At 47.9% G+C, this 15,550-nt stretch overlaps 2 protein-coding genes across 2 annotated transcripts; one reads left to right on the top strand and one right to left on the bottom strand.

The window, feature by feature from the left end:
• Window positions 1-287: 287 nt before the first annotated feature.
• On the top strand, window positions 288-3,432 carry LOC139465553 (complement C1q tumor necrosis factor-related protein 2-like). The gene is made up of 3 exons (XM_071247270.1): window positions 288-426; window positions 2,528-2,589; window positions 3,010-3,432. Exons 1-3 carry the CDS (start codon window positions 288-290, stop codon window positions 3,430-3,432), a joined length of 624 nt encoding a protein of 207 aa, XP_071103371.1.
• Window positions 3,433-3,588: 156 nt separating this feature from the next.
• On the bottom strand, window positions 3,589-13,826 carry LOC139465410 (glycine, glutamate and proline-rich protein-like). Its single transcript, XM_071247122.1, has 7 exons — window positions 13,716-13,826; window positions 10,462-10,614; window positions 9,715-9,810; window positions 5,490-5,579; window positions 5,099-5,211; window positions 4,335-4,491; window positions 3,589-3,780 (listed from the first exon to the last, which is right to left on the bottom strand). The coding sequence occupies exons 1-7, from the start codon at window positions 13,759-13,761 to the stop codon at window positions 3,644-3,646; spliced, it is 792 nt and encodes a 263-aa protein (XP_071103223.1). The 5' UTR covers window positions 13,762-13,826; the 3' UTR covers window positions 3,589-3,643.
• Window positions 13,827-15,550: the final 1,724 nt, after the last annotated feature.

Here is a 15,550-nt window from a genome sequence, read left to right as displayed (position 1 = left end):
CTTTGGGTAAAATCCGAGTTGACCAGGGCCCCGTTGCACAAAGCGCTAAGATCGTCTCCATACTTGAACATAGACTTAAGTCGTAGCCCTGAGATCGCTTTGTGGAACGGGTCCAGTGAGTTATCACTAGGTCAGTTACACAGAACCTCTGTGTTGTAGAAACCGACCTGGACGCTGGTATGCCCCACACGAGGACGCTGATAGTGTCAGTGTCCTGACGGTGATTTAAGAAGTGAGCATCATTGCGAGTGTATCAACTTCCGGGCAACCATCAGGGTTATATGATCATGGGCGGCGTTCTGTGGCTGCTGATGTTCATCTGCACCGTGTCAGTGGCGAGAGATCCCCAGGGGTGTGTCACGAGGATGGAGTACACCCAACTGGAGCAGAGGGTTCACGCCATCGAGAACAAGAGAGTCGACACAGGTAGGATGGCGTGAGGTGCAGGATCGATGGCGTGGCGTGCGACACGTGTGATGCAGGATAGAAGGCGTGAGACACGTGTGATGGAGGATAGAAGGCGTGAGACACGTGTGATGGAGGATAGATGGCGTGAGACACGTGTGATGGAGGATAGAAGGCGTGGAGACACGTGTGATGGAGGATAGATGACGTGAGACACGTGTGATGGAGGATAGAAGGCGTGAGGCACGTGTAATGGAGGATAGAAGGTGTGAGACACGTGTAATGGAGGATAGATGACGTGAGTCACGTGTAAAGGAGGATAGATGGCGTGAGACACGTGTGACGGAGGATAGATGGCGTGAGACAGGTGTGATGGAGAATAGATGGCTTGAGACACGTGTAATGGAGGATAGATGGCGTGAGACACGTGTGATGGAGGATAGATGGCTTGAGACACGTGTGATGGAGGATAGATGGCGTGAGACACGTGTAATGGAGGATAGATGGCGTGAGACACGTGTAATGGAGGATAGATGGCGTTATACACGTGTGATGGAGGATAGATGGCGTGAGACACGTGTGATGGAGTATAGAAGGTGTAAGACACGTGTGATGGAGGATAGAAGGCGTGGAGACACGTGTAATGGAGGATAGATGGCGTGAGACACGTGTGATGGAGGATAGATGGCGTAAGACACGTGTGATGGAGGATAGATGGCGTAAGACACGTGTGATGGAGGATAGATGGCGTGAGACACGTGTGATGGAGGATAGATGGCGTGAGACACGTGTAATGGAGGATAGATGGCGTGAGACACGTGTAATGGAGGATAGATGGCGTGAGACACGTGTAATGGAGGATAGATGGCGTGATACACGTGTGATGGAGGATAGATGGCGTGAGACACGTGTGATGGAGTATAGAAGGTGTAAGACACGTGTGATGGAGGATAGAAGGCGTGGAGACACGTGTAATGGAGGATAGATGGCGCGAGACACGTGTGATGGAGGATAGATGGCGTGAGACACGTGTGATAGAGGATAGATGGCGTGATACACGTGTGATGGAGGATAGAAGGTGTGAGACACGTGTTATGGAGGATAGATGGCGTGAGACACGTGTGATGGAGGATAGAAGGCGTAAGACACGTGTGATGGAGGATAGATGGCGTGAGACACGTGTGATGGAGGATAGATGGCGTAAGACACGTGTGATGGAGGATAGATGGCGTGAGACACGTGTGATGGAGGATAGATGGCGTGAGACACGTGTGATGGAGGATAGATGGCGTAAGACACGTGTGATGGAGGATAGATGGCGTGAGACACGTGTGATGGAGGATAGATGGCGTAAGACACGTGTAATGGAGGATAGATGGCGTGAGACACGTGTGATGGAGGATAGATGGCGTAAGACACGTGTGATGGAGGATAGATGGCGTAAGACACGTGTGATGGAGGATAGATGGCGTGAGACACGTGTGATGGAGGATAGATGGCGTGAGACACGTGTAATGGAGGATAGATGGCGTGAGACACGTGTAATGGAGGATAGATGGCGTGATACACGTGTGATGGAGGATAGATGGCGTGAGACACGTGTGATGGAGTATAGAAGGTGTAAGACACGTGTGATGGAGGATAGAAGGCGTGGAGACACGTGTAATGGAGGATAGATGGCGCGAGACACGTGTGATGGAGGATAGATGGCGTGAGACACGTGTGATAGAGGATAGATGGCGTGATACACGTGTGATGGAGGATAGAAGGTGTGAGACACGTGTTATGGAGGATAGATGGCGTGAGACACGTGTGATGGAGGATAGAAGGCGTAAGACACGTGTGATGGAGGATAGATGGCGTGAGACACGTGTGATGGAGGATAGATGGCGTAAGACACGTGTGATGGAGGATAGATGGCGTGAGACACGTGTGATGGAGGATAGATGGCGTGAGACACGTGTGATGGAGGGTAGATGGCGTGATACACGTGTAATGGAGGATAGATGGCTTGTGACACATGTGATGGAGGATAGATGGCGTGGAGACACGAGCGATGCAAGGGGAAAAGGTGGAGATATTTGTAATACAGGTAGGATGACTTGAGACACTTGTGATGCAGGAAAGATGGCGTGGAGACATGAGAGATGCAGGATAGATGGCGTTGAGGTGGTTGTTATACAGGTAGGGTGGCGTTTAGACACGCGTGATGCGGGATAGATGGCGTCGGACACGTTTGATGCACGAAGGATGGCGTAGAGATAGCTCATACCGAAAGATGATGTAATAGATTTATGTATTACAAGACGATGTTTGTGGAATTTGTATTCAGTAGAGGTGGCGTGGTGATACACTGACTGATTTGCGGAAGTATCAGCTAACGGGGCATATTTAAAGGAAAGGATCTTATTCTGTGGGGTTTTCAAACTCAAACTTCGGATTAAACTGTGAAACATAAGCATTTGTCACATAAAGATGTATGTTAAGCAGAACTTTGAAACTCTATTAGTTTGTTAGAAACGAGGATACTTGATATCAGTTTTAAACCCAGATCGTGTCTCCATCCAAGCATTTTAACTGCTGCTTGTTGACAATCACCTGCAGGTCGTGTTCTCCTCAGGTGTAGCAGGTGGAGTGTCCTTCGCTGCCACCCTGACAACATCCGGTCAGCTGACGGGAAACGCCACCATCGTTTTCGACAACGTCCTTCTCAACACCGCAGGGGCCTACAACTCCTCCAACGGCGTCTTCACGGCGCTCTTCTACGGCATCCACTACTTCAGCGCAACAATCAGAGCAGATTCAAACACAGCGCTCACGACAGGCGTTGTGAAAAACGGCCTCGTGGTCTCCCGAATTGCGTCCCTGGCCACTTCCGGTGATGGACAGGGGTCAGTAAGCATCACCCTAAATCTCGACCCCGGGGACCGAGTGTGGGTTCGGGCAGACCAGAATGCGTCTGGGCAGCTCAGGACCCAGTCGGGGTGGAACGTCTTCACCGGGTTTCAACTAAACTCAGTCATATAAACGTGTGCTGTCTTGGAGTGGAACATTACATGGCGGATTACGTTGAATTCCTGGCTCAACAATAAATTGGTGTTACACATACGAGAACGTAGTGTTTAATTGGATCATTTCTGTTCTGAAACCACTCAGTCAAAAAACCGGACGGACACTGACGTATTTGTCTGAATATTTATTACGATCAAAACAATATCCTGTTTAACTTAGTACCAGATCACCAACCATGTTGCTTTATAAGGTGTTGTGCACGTGCAATGACGTCATTACTGTAGTCGTTGCCAGTTGTTCCGACGTCGAGGTGTGCCCATGTAGCAACGTTGCCAACCCCAGCGTTATAGGCCGACACACCGCCTACAGATGAAACGCACAAATGTATAGTTCCTACTGTTTCAAGGCATCGGCTTGAAATGTCACGATTTATCAGATTAAACAAAATGCGTCCATTCCTTTTCCATTATTAGAATAGGTATTACATGTCTTCGATTCAAATAATAATGACACGTACAGCGCTTTGAAAACAATCTAAGATCTGTGTAATTAAACCCACAGCCGAATGGCTGCCACTTCGCGTTACCATGGTTACCATAACGCCCCGTGGAACTTGACTCCCGTGGATTATGCTGATGTTAACACCCTTGACTTTTGAGTGTCCAGGGATGGTATAACACAGAATGTGATACTGAAACTGCAGCTTCATGACACCGCGGTTAAATGAGTGAGTGAGTTAGTATGGGTTTACGCCGCTTTTAGCAATATTCCAGCAATAATACGGCGGAGGACACCAGAAATGTCACACATTGTACCCATGTCGGGAATCGAACCCGGGTCTTCTGCGTGACGAGCAAACGCTTTAACCACTAGGCTACTCAACCGCCCCCCGCGGTTAAACAACCAATAGAATATACCTTGCATTTGTTGTTCGGGTGACCATGTCGGGTGCTTTGCCTTCACCTGCTTGATGTAGGCCACCAGGATGACACGGGTCATCTGGTCGATATGGTCGCAGCTATCCCACGCGTATTTCTGGCACGTGGAGCCCAGACCGGAAGCAAACACATCACACTGGAAATGGGAGACAACATACATCTGTTTATGTAACCTTAGTAACCTTCATTGACTCCAAAACATATTATGTCAATGAAGTTTTAAGTTTGTTTTATCATTGCGGTTTGCTGTCCAAGAGTGAACATCTAGGTTGCCGCGGAAGGTATCACACTCATATTGCAAGGTCACGCCAGATCGAGACAGGCTTCCACACAAATGATAATGCATCGTCCATATTTATAACGCGGCGTGACGCCCTACCCACTACAGCACACCTTACCCACCTGGAAGAAGACCCACCCCTACAGCACGCCTTACCCTACTGCATGAAGCCCCATCCCTATAGCACGCCTTATATTAGCAATAGGACCAATAGCACACGCCACCAACCTGTACCATGCCCCACCCCCTATAGCTGGCCCCACCCACCTTAATTGATGCCCCGCCCCCTACTCCAAACCCTACCCACCTGCATGATGCCCCGCCCCCTATAGCATACCCTACCCACCTGAATGATGCCCCGCCCCCTACTCCATACCCTACCCACCTGCTTGATGCCCCGCCCCCTATAGCATACCCTACCCACCTGCATGATGCCCCGCCCCCTATAGCACGCCCTACCCACCTGCATGATGCCCCAGGCGTGGTGATGGTCGCCCCATCCCCCTGTGCTGTACAGTAGCTTTCCGCCCCGTGTTTCCCGACTAGCGACGCCGGCGACTACGGCTGGGTGGATGCCTGGAGTCAGAGAGATAGTAGATGTCACAAACTCTGCAAGAACACTTCCACATTAGTCATTTAAGAACTTCTTATTTGCTGGTGAATTTCATGTACCAGCATCAGTAATGCTGATCCACTTTAACATAAATTAAGACGAAACGATTTCACGGTGTAAGCATAACTTATCATTGAAGCTCAGTATATTTTTGTTCTTTGGACGCCGATGTGGAAACTTTCTTTTGTCTTCCTTGATTGATTTGTAAATGTCGATGCTGGATTGACGGCTCTGAACGTACAGTTGTTAGCTCCGGCTCGGACGTAGCAGGACTTCCGCTTGCTGAGTTCCGCATAGTCCTGGTCCACCATGTGATTGGACGCCTGCACACCTGGAAAGTAAGCTGGCAGACTTAGTTCGTACATTCCCGCAGTCTGATCTAGACACCTAGACACACCTAGACACACCTAGACGCACCAAGACACACCAAGACACACCAAGACACACCAAGTACTTCCATACCCAGAATCAACTTCAGAGTATTGCATATTATGTACATAGTACATAGTACATAGTACGTCTACCCTTACCTCTCCTTCCTACCCAAAATCCCGAACTGAAATAAAAGTTTACACATATACATTGACCCGAACCAGAATAAGCTTCACACCTTGACATTACTGCCTACTTAAGTAGCCAAGACACCCACCATACCGACCCAAGTAGTACCCACCCATCCTTCTTACCTGCGTGGCTAACACACACCCACCAATCCTACTTACTTGCGTGGCTAACACACACCCACCCATCCTACTTACCTGCGTGGCTAACACACACCCACCCATCCTACTTACCTGCGTGGCTAACACACACCCACCCATCCTACTTACCTGCGTGGCTAACACACCCACCCATCCTACTTACCTGCGTGGCTAACACACACACACCCATCCTACTTACCTGCGTGGCTAACACACACCCACCCATCCTACTTACCTGCGTGGCTAACACACACCCACTGATCCTACTTACCTGCGTGGCTAACACACACACACCCATCCTACTTACCTGCGTGGCTAACACACACCCACCAATCCTACTTACCTGCGTGGCTAACACACACCCACCCATCCTACTTACCTGCGTGGCTAACACACACCCACCAATCCTACTTACCTGCGTGGCTAACACACACCCACCAATCCTACTTACCTGCGTGGCTAACACACACCCACCAATCCTACTTACCTGCGTGGCTAACACACACCCACCAATCCTACTTACCTGCGTGGCTAACACACACCCACCAATCCTACTTACCTGCGTGGCTAACACACACCCACCCATCCTACTTACCTGCGTGGCTAACACACACCCACCAATCCTACTTACCTGCGTGGCTAACACACACCCACCAATCCTACTTACCTACGTGGCTAACACACACCCACCAATCCTACTTACCTGCGTGGCTAACACACACCCACCAATCCTACTTACCTACGTGGCTAACACACACCCACCAATCCTACTTACCTGCGTGGCTAACATACACCCACCAATCCTACTTACCTACGTGGCTAACACACACCCACCCATCCTACTTACCTGCGTGGCTAACACACACCCACCAATCCTACTTACCTACGTGGCTAACACACACCCACCCATCCTACTTACCTGCGTGGCTAACACACACCCACCAATCCTACTTACCTGCGTGGCTAACACACACCCACCAATCCTACTTACCTACGTGGCTAACACACACCCACCCATCCTACTTACCTGCGTGGCTAACACACACCCACCAATCCTACTTACCTGCGTGGCTAACACACACCCACCCATCCTACTTACCTGCGTGGCTAACACACACCCACCAATCCTACTTACCTACGTGGCTAACACACACCCACCCATCCTACTTACCTGCGTGGCTAACACACACCCACCAATCCTACTTACCTGCGTGGCTAACACACACCCACCCATCCTACTTACCTGCGTGGCTAACACACACCCACCAATCCTACTTACCTGCGTGGCTAACACACACCCACCCATCCTACTTACCTGCGTGGCTAACACACACCCACCAATCCTACTTACCTACGTGGCTAACACACACCCACCCATCCTACTTACCTGCGTGGCTAACACACACCCACCAATCCTACTTACCTGCGTGGCTAACATACACCCACCCATCCTACTTACCTGCGTGGCTAACATACACCCGACGATCCTACTTACCTGCGTGGCTAACACACACCCGACGATCCTACTTACCTGCGTGGCTAACATACACCCACCCACCCATCCTACTTACCTGCGTGGCTAACATACACCCACCCATCCTACTTACCTGCGTGGCTAACACACACCCACCCATCCTACTTACCTACGTGGCTAACACACACCCACCCATCCTACTTACCTACGTGGCTAACACACACCCACCAATCCTACTTACCTGCGTGGCTAACACACACCCACCCATCCTACTTACCTGCGTGGCTAACACACACCCACCAATCCTACTTACCTGCGTGGCTAACACACACCCACCCATCCTACTTACCTGCGTGGCTAACACACACCCACCAATCCTACTTACCTACGTGGCTAACACACACCCACCCATCCTACTTACCTGCGTGGCTAACACACACCCACCAATCCTACTTACCTGCGTGGCTAACATACACCCACCCATCCTACTTACCTGCGTGGCTAACATACACCCGACGATCCTACTTACCTGCGTGGCTAACACACACCCGACGATCCTACTTACCTGCGTGGCTAACATACACCCACCCACCCATCCTACTTACCTGCGTGGCTAACATACACCCACCCATCCTACTTACCTGCGTGGCTAACACACACCCACCCATCCTACTTACCTGCGTGGCTAACATACACCCACCCATCCTACTTACCTGCGTGGCTAACATACACCCACCCATCCTTCTTACCTGCGTGGCTAACATACACCCACCCATCCTACTTACCTGCGTGGCTAACATACACCCACCCATCCTACTTACCTGCGTGGCTAACATACACCCACCCATCCTAATTACCTGCGTGGCTAACATACACCCACCCATCCTTCTTACCTGCGTGGCTAACACACACCCACCCATCCTACTTACCTGCGTGGCTAACACAAACCCGCCAATCCTACTTACTTGCGTGGCTAACATACACCCACCCATCCTACTTACCTGCGTGGCTAACACAAACCCGCCAATCCTACTTACTTGCGTGGCTAACATACACCCACCCATCCTACTTACCTGCGTGGCTAACATACACCCACCCATCCTACTTACCTGCGTGGCTAACATACACCCACCCATCCTTCTTACCTGCGTGGCTAACATACACCCACCCATCCTACTTACCTGCGTGGCTAACATACACCCACCCATCCTACTTACCTGCGTGGCTAACATACACCCACCCATCCTACTTACCTGCGTGCCTAACATACACCCACCCATCCTTCTTACCTGCGTGGCTAACACACACCCACCCATCCTACTTACTTGCGTGGCTAACACACACCCACCAATCCTACTTACCTGCGTGGCTAACATACACCCACCCATCCTACTTACCTGCGTGGCTAACCTGCACCCACCAATCCTACTTACCTGCGTGGCTAACACACACCCACCCATCCTTCTTACCTGCGTGGCTAACACACACCCACCAATCCTACTTACCTGCGTGGCTAACATACACCCGACGATCCTACTTACCTGCGTGGCTAACATACACCCACCAATCCTTCTTACCTGCGTGGCTAACATACACCCGACGATACTACTTACCTGCGTGGCTAACACACCCACCAATCCTACTTACCTGCGTGGCTAACACACACCCACCCATCCTACTTACCTGCGTGGCTAACACACACCCACCCATCCTACTTACCTGCGTGGCTAACACACACACACCCATCCTACTTACCTGCGTGGCTAACACACACACACACATCCTACATCCCTCGCCAACATACCCCTATCCACCCTACCAATCACAGCAGCCAACACATCACTATCCACCCTACCAATCACAGTAGCCAACACATCACTATCCACCCTACCAATCACATCACTATCCACCCTACCAATCACAGTAGCCAACATACCCCTATCCACCCTACCAATCACAGTAGCCAACACATCACTACCCACCCTACCAATCACAGTAGCCAACACATCACTATCCACCCTACCAATCACATCACTATCCACCCTACCAATCACAGTAGCCAACATACCCCTATCCACCCTACCAATCACAGTAGCCAACATACCCCTATCCACCCTATCAATCACAGTAGCCAACATACCCCTATCCACCCTACCAATCACAGTAGCCAACACATCACTACCCACCCTACCAATCACAGTAGCCAACACATCACTATCCACCCTACCAATCACAGTAGCCAACACATCACTACCCACCCTACCAATCACATCACTATCCACCGTACCTACCCGAGTACCCTAAGCCCGAGGATGTTCTGGCGCTGGCTCCAGCGGGGCTTAACTTCATCACGTCGCCGTAGCAGTTGTAGTTGCCGCCGCTTGAAGCTGAAAATGCTACCAATGATTAGTTATATCGCCGCTGAAGTTTGTTTGTTGTTAAACGCTGCCCTCAGTAATATTCTAGCAATATGACTGTGGTCTGAAATAATCGAGTGTCGACCAGACAATCGAGTGGTTGATATCACGAGCATATCGATCCACGCAATTTGGATACGATGACATGCATCAACCAAGTCAGCCAGCCTGACCACCCGATCCCGTTAGTCGCCTTTTACGACAAGCTTGGGTTACTGAAGACCAATTCTAACCTACATCTTCAGGTGACACGGTAGAAGTGAAGGGTCAGACACCTACACAATACCTACATCTTCAGGTGACACGGTAGAAGTGAAGGGTCAGACATCTGCACAATACATCTCCAGGTGACACGGTAGAAGTGAAGGGTCAGACATCTACACAATACCTACATCTCCAGGTGACACGGTAGAAGTGAAGGGTCAGACACCTACACAATACCTACACCACCTAAGGTGTCATAGTTGAACACGAGGTCAGACAGACACACACACAAACGCACGCACGCATGGACGCGCGGACACACTCACACACACACACACACACACACACACACACACACACACACACACACACACACACACACACACACACACACACACACACGCACGCAATACCTACATCCACAAGTGTCATGGCTGAAACAGCAGACGTCACTTCCCGAGCAGAGACTGGCCAACTTGAAGTTGTCCGCACAACAGCTCTCCTTCATGCATCCAACTCCATGAGTTCCCGCGTGCGTTCCTGTCAGCACGTGCGAGGTACACGCATCACCTTCCAAAGAAAACAGTTTCTGTTTCATACTTTGCAAGCGCGGATACAGAATTTGGAAAAGGAATAGAATTATTTTTTAAAAAGAATTTGGAAAAGGTGGGGTGCATTTTGTTATTTGTAACAGTTACAAGGGCGCAGTTACCATGTCTGGTATCTGATGAATGTGTGGGGGATTGCGTAACAATAATAACATAACATAAACCCGAAATACACAACACAGCGATCTGTACGAGTTATAATGACATACACATTCATATGTAAGCGTCTGAAAAAAAACACGAAATATTTGTTCTTGGTTAAAAGCCATAAGTACTGGCAATAAATATCGAAATCTGGTATTCATATAATTACAAATTGACATATAAAAGTTTCCATGACAATAATCAGTGTTATTTATCATAATTATTAATAATAATAATAATAAATTCATTTATAGACAACGTATATAACTTAAGGTTGGTGTTCTCTCAGGGAAACATATGAATATGTAATTCAAGTATAGTATTATTAAATCATGGCTAAAGCAAATGCATTTACTTTTCCAAGTTTACATGAGTCTAAAACAGTAGGTTCTCCATTAAGTACTTCATAGATATTGAGTTTCAGGAAGCTAATCCTTTCAATCTCTTAGTTCCAGGAAGGCGTCACGTACAAGTAAATACGTTTAGAAGTGACTTGCTTCTTGACGTAAAGCCATTGAGCACACACCTCCAATTTGCAAAGTTGAGTGGAAAAACAAGTACAGGTTATAGTTTACATTACAATACGTCTTAGCAGTGCACCAACATGCCAAGTAACCCGTGAAGATCCGGGGTAGAATAGGTCTTCAGTAACCCATGCTTGCCGTAAAAGGCGACTATGCTTGTCGTAAGAGGCGACTAACCGGGCTCGCTGACTTGGTTGATACATGCCATCGTATCCCAAACGTGTGGATCGATGTTCATAATGTCAATCACTGGATTGTCTGGCCCAGACTCGATTATATACATACCGCCGTTATACGAGGGGCGATTGATAAGTTGTGAGCCTACCTCTGAAGGAGTGTGGTACGGATGAATTCCTTTGTGATGGTGATAGACTGATCAAGTACAGTGACATACACAGGAGGATTGTTGTATTGGACACATTATTTAGTTTAGTATAACCTATTGACTGCAAGGGGGGTTATGAGATGACTTAAAATGGAGAAACAGGAAAAGCGAGCTGTTATCAAATACCTTTACAAGAAAGGCTTAACACCCAATGCCATATATGAGGATATGTTATCCACACTAGGGGAAGATGCCCCGTCATATGCAATAGTGAAAAAGATGGGTGGCAGAGTTTAAACGTGGGCGATCGAGCACTGATGGTGAACCCCGTCCTGGTTCACCTGTTGTGTCTTCAACACCTGAAATGGTACAGCGAATCCTGGACATAGTCATGGACGACCGACGAATGACACAGCGACAGATAGCCAACTTAGTGGACATCTCTCAGGAGCGAGTGCATTTCATTCTGACAGATATTCTAGGAATGCACAAGGTTTCTGCTCGATGGGTCCCCAAACTGTTGACAGCTGATCAGAAACGTCAAAGAGAGAATCTCTCAAGGGAGAACCTCAAGCTTTTTTAAGGTGATCCAGATAATAACTTTCTCAAACGATTTGTTACAATGGACGAAACATGGGTCCACCACTTTGAACCTGAATCAAAACAACAGTCTAAACAGTGGAAACATGTCACATCTCCTACTCCAAAGAGGACAGAGTCTTTGCCTTCAACTGGGAAAGTCATGGCATCCGTGTTTTGGGATTCTGAAGGTGTGGTCATGGTGGACTGGCTTCCTAAAGGCCGTACTGTTACAGGGGCTTACTATGTGGAACTTCTGAGAAAGTTAAGAGAGAAAATCAAAGTTACGCGACGTGGAAAGTTGACGAAAGGTGTGCTTTATCATCACGACAATGCTCCAGCACACACATCACTGATAGCAATGGCCAAAATCCATGAGTGTGGTTTTGGACTTCCCCAACATCCACCTTATTCATCTGATTTGGCTCCGTCGGACTATCATCTGTTCCCACAGTTGAAAAGGCATTTAGCTGGAACTCATTTCCAGCCAGATGTTGACGTCATTACAGCGGTCAACAACTTTTTGAGCGACCAAGTAGTTGACTTCTACAAAAGTGGCATAATGGCATTGCAACATCGCTGGCAGAAGTGTGTTGACCTTAAAGGGGACTATGTCGAAATATAAATAGCTTTGGTATCAAACTGACTTTGTTTTCTTTGTTAGGCTTAGATCTTATCAATCGCCCCTCGTATAGCTGGAATATTGCTGAGTGCGGCGTTACAACAAACAAACAAGCAGGACACGAGAGGACAGTATGTCTGTCTTGGTGAGATAGTACCGTTTGGTATTACGGGGTCAGGGCCACTGACACACAAAAAAGACACATCCACTGCGACAAATATACTTGTGTCATTCAAGTTTGTTCCATGAATTTCAGTGGTTTAGTGGACAGAACGGAAGAGCGGAAGGTCGGTGGTTCGATTCCCGGGTGATTATAAGATAAAACAACAGCTGGTCGACTCGGAGTCGGAATACCATGTCTAGGTGGGGTATCCATGTTAGGCTGCGATATAGTATCTAATTGGGCTAGCACTATAAAACCCACGTAAGTTCTAACCAGTACATGCAGCCACACACAGCGCTATGACACAAGAGCAATATTCATTAACGCGACGTCAAACACCATGTCACTTTACCTCACCTCATTTCGGGGGCGGTTGGGTAGCCTAATGGTTAAAGCGTTCGCTCGTCATGCCAAAGACCCGGGTTTGATTTCCCAAATGGGTACAATGTGTGAAGCCCATTTCTGGCGTCTCCCGCCGTGATATTGATGGAATAGTGCCAAAAGCGGCGTAAAAACATACTAACTCACTCCTCAAACTGAATGAAATAGACCACCAGAAACCCGTGGCGCATGGATGTAAGGTCACTATCCGGGGTGGTGATTAAATAGCACACATGACCCGTCACTGCTTGGAGAAACCACTTGGTATGTTGACCAGGCAACTGTAACTACACGTGTATACCTCGTTAGCTCTAGTGGTACGTACCGTTAACGGCAGCGACGGCTGCGGTCAAGACAAGGAAAATGTGCATGGCTGGAACTGATGTCGCCGAGGAAACAGCTCTTCACCTAAAGGACTATATCCACGGTGTTTTAGAAACAGGTGCGGCTTCTAATCTCACAGACTGATAACACAAAGCCATAACATACACATGGAAAGCACAGCTTAGCGTTTATTTCCATAAACGCTACGAATACTTTGTGGATCGTGGCCATGAATTAAGGTGCCGGTCCTCGTCTCGTTTTGAGATCCCTGATTTTAGTTTCATTAACTGGTGTCTTGTATAGAATAGTTGGTGAGGTGGTGAGGTGAAATGGGGTTTGACGTCGCGCCCAAGACTATTGCACTTATATAGCGACGTGCATGCATGTGTGTGTGTGCGTGCGTGCGCGCGCGCGCCCTCGTTTTAACCCTTTAATGCCGAGCGCCAGACAGGGTAACAACAAGTACCATCTTTTAACGTCTTTTGGTGTGACGCGGCTGGGGTATATTGTGCCGATGAAACATCTGTGTTTGATTACTAAACTGCCAGACAGAAGAAAGTATACATCAGTATTTGTTGGTGGCTAAACATGAACCAAACAAGAAATGGTTATCCGATGGTGGTTTATTTGATGTGGGTATCACAGTTGTGTTCTTTTTCAGACCCGGGCTGATTCCCGACATGGGTACAATGTGTGAAGCCTATGTCTGGTGTCCCACGCCGTGATATTGCTGGAATATTGCTAAATGCGGCGTAAAGCAATACTCACTCACTGTGTTTTTGGACCCTAAGGTTGCGTGTTTAAGCGACTCTTTTCAGCCTAGTAACGTTTTGTTAACATTTTATATATTTTTTGCTCAAATCAAATTTTCAAGTGTGTACGTTCTTTTACGCTGTGACGCAATCTTATTAAACACAGAGGTACGATACCTGACTTCATGTTTTGTAACTGATCCATGGCCAGTTGCCTCCTCTGTGTGTGCATCAGGTGATAAGACGGTCTGGAGGAACACACAGCCCCGTTCTTCAGCGGGTATGGGTGGAATCTAACAAAACAAGAACAGTTGTCGTGTAGAGATTTCAAACCGATCCACGAAACCTTTAACTTTGCCTACAGTGAATCAAGAATTTGATTTAGATTTTATTTTTTTATAGTAATGTATTGTATTTTGTTTATAGTCTTTTCCAAATTGATTTGTGGCGTTTTGACATTGATAACCCTGGGGATGTTGCAGGACCTTATCCATGTGTATAATATCAAGGGTGCCATGCCGGGTTTTGAAATATCTAAGATTAATTAAACGTTAGAAAGTGACAGTAGTTCCACAGTATGGCTAACGTATCCAAAGGATTTGTAGTAATGTGTTTTCTTGTATATAGACCCGTAGTGTGTAGTTACTTAACTATACAAAAGGACGAACAATCCTGTGTACCATAAATAAATCACATTAAAATAAAATTGCCATGGACTTTTCGGGATCTTGCACTTGTCATGATTACCCATGATGACCCAGAAATTGCACGTTCCATCCGGTCATTGTATATGTAGCAAGGCGTGGAGTCATCCTACAGGTGACATCCTTACTTTATCAGCTTTGCCCTAAAAGGCGACTATGCTTGTCGTAAAAGGCGACTAACGGGATCGGGTGGTCAGGCTCGCTGACTTGGATGATGCATGTCATCGTATCACAATTGCGTGGATCGATGCTCATTATGTCAATCACTGAATTGTCTGGTCCAGACTCGATTATTTGCAGACCGCCGTCATAAAGCTGGAATATTGCTGAGTTTGGCGTTAAACAACAAACAAACAACAAAAAACTTGCAGTGTTTTAAC

This window comes from Haliotis cracherodii, unplaced genomic scaffold (genome assembly GCF_022045235.1).
Source record: "Haliotis cracherodii isolate W230 unplaced genomic scaffold, xgHalCrac1.p SCAF_18, whole genome shotgun sequence".
Lineage (NCBI taxonomy): Eukaryota > Metazoa > Mollusca > Gastropoda > Lepetellida > Haliotidae > Haliotis > Haliotis cracherodii.
The sequence above is the reverse complement of the archived record's forward strand: the minus strand, read 5'-3'. Positions and strand labels throughout refer to the sequence as shown.